The sequence below is a fragment of the Entelurus aequoreus genome, linkage group LG21, assembly GCF_033978785.1.
Source record: "Entelurus aequoreus isolate RoL-2023_Sb linkage group LG21, RoL_Eaeq_v1.1, whole genome shotgun sequence".
Classification (NCBI taxonomy): Eukaryota; Metazoa; Chordata; class Actinopteri; order Syngnathiformes; family Syngnathidae; genus Entelurus; species Entelurus aequoreus.
Window position 1 is genome coordinate 2,562,896 of NC_084751.1, and position 7,500 is coordinate 2,570,395.

General features: G+C 35.3%; 2 protein-coding genes across 3 annotated transcripts in view; one reads left to right on the forward strand and one right to left on the reverse strand.

Moving 5' to 3' along the window:
- Window positions 1-6,228, forward strand: part of mlana (melan-A) — a 10,607-nt gene extending 4,379 nt beyond the window's left edge. The window contains exons 4-5 of the mRNA XM_062032215.1: window positions 5,568-5,675; window positions 5,769-6,228. Coding sequence (XP_061888199.1) covers window positions 5,568-5,675; window positions 5,769-5,837 — 177 coding nt within the window. The 3' untranslated portion in view covers window positions 5,838-6,228. The remainder of the gene's footprint in view (window positions 1-5,567; window positions 5,676-5,768) is intronic.
- The window catches only part of LOC133639081 (uncharacterized protein KIAA2026), a 28,162-nt gene continuing 26,617 nt past the window's right edge, over window positions 5,956-7,500 (reverse strand). For both annotated transcript variants that reach the window (XM_062032214.1, XM_062032213.1), the window contains one exon: window positions 5,956-7,500. This exon is cut by the window's right edge and continues 293 nt beyond it. In XM_062032214.1, coding sequence (XP_061888198.1) covers window positions 6,406-7,500 — 1,095 coding nt within the window. In that variant the 3' untranslated portion in view covers window positions 5,956-6,405.

Genomic DNA, 7,500 nt, shown 5'->3' on the forward strand with positions numbered 1-7,500 from the left:
CTTGTAATCTTGACTTTTCATCTCGTAATTTTTATTTATCTCATAATTTCAACTTTTTGTCTTATAATTTCGATTTTTTGTTTCATAATTTCAATTTTTTGTCTCATAATTTCGACTTTTTTGTTACAAGACAAAAAGTTGAAATTATGAAATAAAAAGTCGAAATTACAAGACAAAAAGTTGAATTTTTTATTTATCTCATAAATTCACCTTTTTGTCTCGTAATTTTGATTTGTTTCATAATTATGACTTTTTGTCTTGTGATTATGACTTTTTATCTCGTAATTTTTATTCATCTCATAATTTTGACTTTTTGTCTTGTAATTTCAACTTTTTGTCTTGTAACAAAAAAGTCGAAATTACAAGAAAAAAAGTCTAAATTATGAAACAAAAAGTCAAAATTACGAGACAAAAAGGTGAATTTATGAGATAAATAAAAATTACGAGAGAAAAGTCATAATTACAAGACAAAAAGTCAAAATTATGAAACAAAAATTCGAAATTACGAGACAAAAAGTCAAAATTATGAAACACAAAGTCAAAATTACGAGACAAAAAGTTGAAATTATGAGATAAATAAAAATTACGAGATAGTCATAATTACAAGACAAAAACTCAAAATTATTAAACAAGTCAAAAATACGAGACAAAAAGTTGAAATTATGAGACAAAAATTACGAGATAAAGTCATAATTATGAAACAAAAAGTCGAAATTATGAGACAAAAAATTGAAATGAGATAAATAAAAATTACGAGATAAAAAGTCATAATTACAAGACAAAAAGTCTAAATTATTAAACATAAGTTCAAAATAAGAGACAAAAAGTTGAAATTATGAGACAAAAATTACGAGATAAAAAGTCATAATTACAAGACAAAAAGTCAAAATTATGAAACAAAAAGTCGAAATTACGAGACAAAAACTTGAAATTATGAGAGAAATAAAAATTACGAGACAAAAAGTCACATCAGTGAGATAAAAAGTCAAAATTATGAGGCACTTAATTCCATTGATGTAAGTAGTACTAGCCTTGTAGTATTATGCACACACTTCTTTATTTATTTTGAATTTCATAAGATTTTATATGAATTCTTAAAAATTTAAAATCCTAGCTTTTTTTTTGCTGTATTTTAAAACAAATGTGTGTTCTAACCCTAACACTAAATTAGCGTTGGCCCAGCAATGAGGTGGCATCTTGTCCAGGGTGTACTCTGCCTTCCGCCCCGCAAAAGAACAAGCGGTAGAAAATGGATGGATGTTTCGACGTCCCCCCAAATAAAACTGTACCTTTTTATAGAAGCATTTCAATCTCCCCTATGCCCCTTAAATGTATTTTTATTTTTTAAATACTGTGATTTTTAACTTGTTTTTCCCCTCATTTTCCCTAAAAAGGTAAAGCTCTAGGATTATAACTTACCCAGATTCTTGTAGAATAACTGTAGCGCGTTAACGTCTACCATTTTAGTCACTTCTGAGTACAAAGGGTATGTGGGTCCTATTACGTGCTAAAAGTAACAGAAGAGGGGCTTTAGCCGCATCATTTTAAAATTTGGTAAACATATAGGGGACCGACAAATTTAATCATGATTTGTTGAAAAGGTGCAAAACGTCTTAGAATCTGAGCAAATAATTATGCATAAGTCACTGAGCATTTGTTCCATGACTATAAAAGTATATTACATGTAAATTCAAATTCTAGCATGTTTTACAAATATTTTCGCCACAATCCTCAAAAATTAAGTTGAGTGAAAAAAGGTAAGGCACCTCTGGCAAAGCATCACCCACTATTTGGGTAAAACTACGTTAATGCAGCATTTTTTTCTTCAAACAATATGGAATTACCAGACTTGGACGATGTCCATTCAGTTTAATTTTGTAGGGGGAAAAAAGCATAAACCTATAGACATTTCAAATGGCAACATTCTGGCTTTAAGAAACTAAAATAAATCAAGAAAATACATTATGGTAGTCAGCAACAGATTCATTTTAAGATCAAGCAGAGGACGGATTTATGGAATCACTCGATTTTGAGGAAATAATTATGGAATAACCCTGGGAATTTCCATTTCCAAAGTTTATACCTGCATCAGATTAAATCTGCTCATTAGTCTGTAGTTAAAAGGGAGTGTTCACACCTTGGAGAGCTGTTGCACCAGATGGATTGACATGAATCATGGTTCCAACACGAAAGAAGTCAATTGAAACAAAGGAGAGGATTATCAAACTTCTTCAAGAAGGTAAATCATCATGCAATGTTGTATGTGGAGCTGTGTTTAAAATATGGAGCAAGTTCAAACATGGGAAGGTTGTAAAAGGCAAGCATATTGGTAAACCAAGGAAAACATCAAGGTGTCAAGACAGAAAACTTTAGGTGATATCCTGAAGACAGAAAACGCACAGCCAAACAAATGGGGAGAATCTGGAGTGTCTGTGACTGAACTGTAAGAAAAGCCTAAAATAAATGGGATTTAAATACAGAAAAGTTGAACAAAAGTCATCTTTGACATCCAAACATAAAACAAAGTTACAATGGGCTAGTGCAGGGGTGTCAAACTCATTTTACCTCAGAGGTCACATGAAGGAAAATCTATTCCCAGAGGAAGGGTAAAATCATGGCACAATAACTTAAAAATACAACTATGTCAACTTCAGATGTTTTTTTTTTGTTTCACTTCGACCCAAAATAGAACAAGCACATTCTGAAGATCTACATGTAGCATCCTTTAAACTGACATTCTTCACGACCGTAGTTTACTCACATTTTTTAGGTATATTCACAAACCACCGGCAGCTAAGTAAGCCGAACTGTAAAAACATATAACTGCACAAAAACAATGTTTTCAAATATTCACAATACATCAATTTCAGGGCAACCTCCTCACTCTTATTGTCTTCTCCCCCCTCCCCCTTCCACCCACTTGGGAATCTGATTGGTCACAAGTTATCAGCCCCACTTGGCTCTGACACCTGGCTTAACAAATCATCAAGAACCTATCAATGAGACATTCAAGGTCTACTTAAACATAGGAAAATTGGGTTTAAAACAAACAAAAAAAGGAAAAAAAAAATATTTAAAACTTAAAATTGACATATTTAAGCCTCCAATTACTTCACATCAAATATTACTCTTTTAAATATTTTTCTAACTAAAATATTACTTAATATTTTGTGTTTTTGCCATTAAAAACTACATTTTCTGTGACATAAAGGGTTTAAAACAAACAAAAAAGGAAAGAAAAAAATATATAAAAACTTATAATTCACATATTTAAGGCTCCAATTACTTCACATCAAATATTACTCTTTTAAATATTTGTTAACTAAAATATGACTTAGTATTTTGTGTTTTTGCCATTAAAAACAAAATGTTCTGTGACAAAAAAAAGGGCTTTGAAACAAACAAAGGAAATAAAAAAATATATAAAAACTTATAATTTACATATTTAAGGCTCCAATTACTTCACATGAAATATTACTCTTTTAAATATTTTTTAACTAAAATATGACGTAGTATTTTGTGTTTTTGCCATTAAAAACAACATTTTCTGTGACAAAAAGGGCTTAAAACAAAAAAAAAGAATAAAAACTTAAAATTGGTGGCTAGACCTGAAGATTTAGGTGTTACAAGTATATAAAAATATATGTATATTTTTAACACTTTTATACTTTTACTGATCATCCCTGGATTTTTTTAAACCGTCATTGCTCAAAAAATAATAAAGAATGAAACTCAATGTTGCTATAAATTATTGACATATTTAAGGCTCATATTACTTCACATCAAATATTCTGCTTTTACATTATTTTAGAGTGAATATTACTTAATATTTTATGTTTTTGCCATTAAAAACTACATTTTCTGTGACATAAAGGGCTTAAAACAAAAAAAGGAAAGAAAAATATATATAAAAACTTAGTGTCAAAACAAATCACTTTTCATGAACCCAATTTAGCAGAATGCTACATAAATGTCACAAATAATTCCTTGACAAAACACTTCTAGTTGAAAATTCTGAGGAAAAAATTGGTGCAGTTTCAAAAACACCATGAAGAACACAACAAACTTAGACTTAATCTCAGTGTATCTACAAAGCAGTTAAACTAAGTCACAGCCCATCTAGGATCGAACAAAAAACTAACTAAATAAAAACTCAGAATTCTATGTATCAATTACCTAATTTGTCATTTCCACATATTAATCCTGTGCAAACTCAACAAACCATACAAATTGAGGTAGAAACTATTCAATAGGGTTGAGATGCTCGCTGCCTGCTAGGCATCACTGGGTATTGATGGAAAAATAAAAGCTTTGCGATGTGTAAACAATTTCAAGAAAACTAAAATAAAAACTTAAGACTCACAGTGTTGCAGTAAATCACACACTTTCTTTAAATTTGCACAGAATACAATCATTTTCACAGACCTATTTCAATGTGCAGTCTGTCATGCAGCATTTTAAGTGGGGTTACCAATTGTTTTATTTTACGTTGGGTCGAGTCGCAGCCCCGCTTTGCCTTGTAACTCTAGCTTGGAATATTTGTTCGCTCCGGTATGAACTATTTGCTTGCCTAACAGAATTGCATGTCTGACATCACTGGGCTAGTGGAAAGCAATCGTGGACTATGGATGAAAGTCATATTCAATGATGCATCTTAAGTCTGCATTAGGTAAGGTAATGATGCTGGAACTTTTGTTTGGTGACGTTCCAATGAGATTTATGAAGACGACTGCCTGAAGAAAACATGCAAATTTCCACAGACATTGATGATATGAGGCTGCATGTCAGGAAATGGCACTGGGGAGAAGGCTGTCATTAAATCTTCAATAAATGCACAAGTTTATTTTGACACTTTTCCTATTCCATCAATGGAAAGGATGTTTGGGGATGATGACATCATTTTTCAAGATGATAATGCACCTTGCCATAGAGCAAAACCTTTGAAAACTTTTCTTGAAGAAATATATAAGGTCAATGTCATTGCCTGCAAATAGTCCCAATCTCAATGGTATTGAAAATGTGTGGTGGAAATTAAAGAAAATGGTCCAAGACAAGACTCAACATGCAAAGCTGATCTGACAAAAGCAATGAAAGAAAGTTGGAGCAAGATTGATGAAGTTGTCACTCGTTAAGTCCATACCTCAGAGACAGCAAGCTGTTATAAAAGCCAGAGGTGGTGCAACACAGTCCTAGAGGTGTTTAGAAATGTTTTTTTTCATGATTTCACAACGTTTTCACTCTGCTTGATCTAAAAATGAAACTGTTACTATCACAATTTATTTTCTTGACTTATTTTAGTGTTTCTTAGAGCCAGAAAGCTGACAGCTGAAATGACTCTAGTTTTGTGTCATGCCTGTAATCTGTTGTTTTTTTTTAACCAAATTAAACGCCCTTCAAGTCTGCTGATTCCATAATTTTTTACAAGGGTTGTATAATGCTCTAATGTTGGATCTCTGAAGACCCCATGATTGATACTCAAGTGAAATTTTGCACAATAGCAAAAATGGTCCCAATTAGCTTGTGCGGGTATACCTAATGAAGGGTCTTAATCCTCATGTCTCCCATAGAGTGCCAGGTCGGGGTCGCCGGGTTTCACAGGAGGTCAGTACTCGGAGGAAGGACCCTCTGCGGAAAACAAGATGGCGCTCACCGACTTTGGCAGCCTGCGGTCTGTGGTAAGAATCAGGCGGTTGTTATGAATGTTTGCATCTTTTCAATGTAAATAAACAAATGCAATTAAGACCTCTTTTTGTCATCAACTTCTCCAGATGCCAAACGCTCCTCCCGCCTATGAAAAGATCTCCTCAGGCCCGATGCCTCCTCCCTATTCACCATGAAAGGACACCCAAAAGAAGAGGGGCAACATTGCATGTTGCCTGATGTTAAACTTGTACGTCTAAACTGCACATATGGTCTAAAAAAAAACGATTAAAACACTACAACAAGGAGTCTGTGTAGAAGAAACCCCCCCCCAAAAAAAACAAGTAGGGGGTACAGATGTTTATTATTATTGATTCCATGCTTTGATCACCACGTTAGTTCCATGAAAATGTACCTATGTAGAAAATACTCTATATGGTAGAAAATAAATAAAGAGTGAGTGCAAAACATGTAGTACAAATCCAACAGATCTAGTATTTACATTTACTAAAATGTAGTTTCCAAACTCTTATGAACAGACTGAGTGTATAAACAACTATCACACATTTAATTGTAGCATCCAAATAATTACTTGAACATTTCCACCTCCTCATCACTGGCCATAACATAAAAACCAACAAACAACCATCCAAGGACAACCTCAGTAGTAGCCAGAGAGTAAAACCTACTTTTTGTGGAGTAAAACAAACAACTTGATAGCAGTTTTAACAACTCTTAATGTTTAGAAATAATGACATTTTAGAGTCATTTGGTTGACTTGGTGTCAGCTTGTGAAGGCTGTAAAGTAGTAGTGTCACATGTGTGCAGGTGGCGGGGAAGAATGTGGCTCAGAATCGCCCCGTCGGGACTGATGAGAAGCTTTGTTGGTTGGGCGCTGTTAGCCATACTGAATGGGGATTTCTGCAAAGAGGGATTTAACAGACTGGTACACGTGTTTGATTGGGGGAAGGTGTCGAGTACAGTGAGTGGTTGAGCAGTGGTGACTAAACCGACGGATGGGGGTAAGGTAACTGTTGGTGTGGCCGTGACCGCTAAGGTCTGGATCCTGGACGCGGCATTTGTTGAGCCTGCAAAGACTTTATGTATGACTGATGCCTCTGAGACTGTAGGTGGTGGTTGTACGCTTGACTTCAGGCTTGAGACGTCCTGAAAATGCAGCGTGCTTTGTATAACGCAATTGTTAGACGGGCTTGGTAAAGACGATAAGGGTAAAGGTAACCCGGGCAAAGCTTGGGTGACTGCAGTGGAACTTTCGGCTTGAGATAGAGTACTAGAGGGCCACCTGATCGGAGCAAGAATGGGCCCAAGAGCAGGGGACACATGTGCTGGGCTTTTGGCAAATTGAGGGTGGGGTACGACTAGAGGGGATGTGTTGAGCACAGGTGACAAAGAGGAACTAAATGTTGTTGAAGGGTTCTGGGCTGTACTGATAGAGCCTGGAACAAAAAAAGGAGGATTCCCTCCCAAAATGGGTGTAAGATGGGTTGACAGAGGTTGACTTGCTCCTTGGGGAGGTGCTGCTGCTGGGCCGATGCTGTTACCGCTAGCATGAGGCACTTTTTGGGAAGAAGGGCTGGAGATGATAAGTACATGGCTCCCTGGCCCCAAACCTTGGGGTGGAACTACAAAGCATGTGTTATTAAGGATGATCTGCGTGCCGGCTGCTAGGGGTTTGGAGGTGTTGATGACTATCCTCTGCTGGACATTAGTAGCAGGGCTGGTGAACGGTGTACTGTCAATTGTTGGGGTTTTATTGAGACCGTTTTGAAAGGACGACATGGTAGGGGTAGGTTCTTTACCCATTTGCACATTTGGGACCTGATGAGTGAGAGTAGTGGT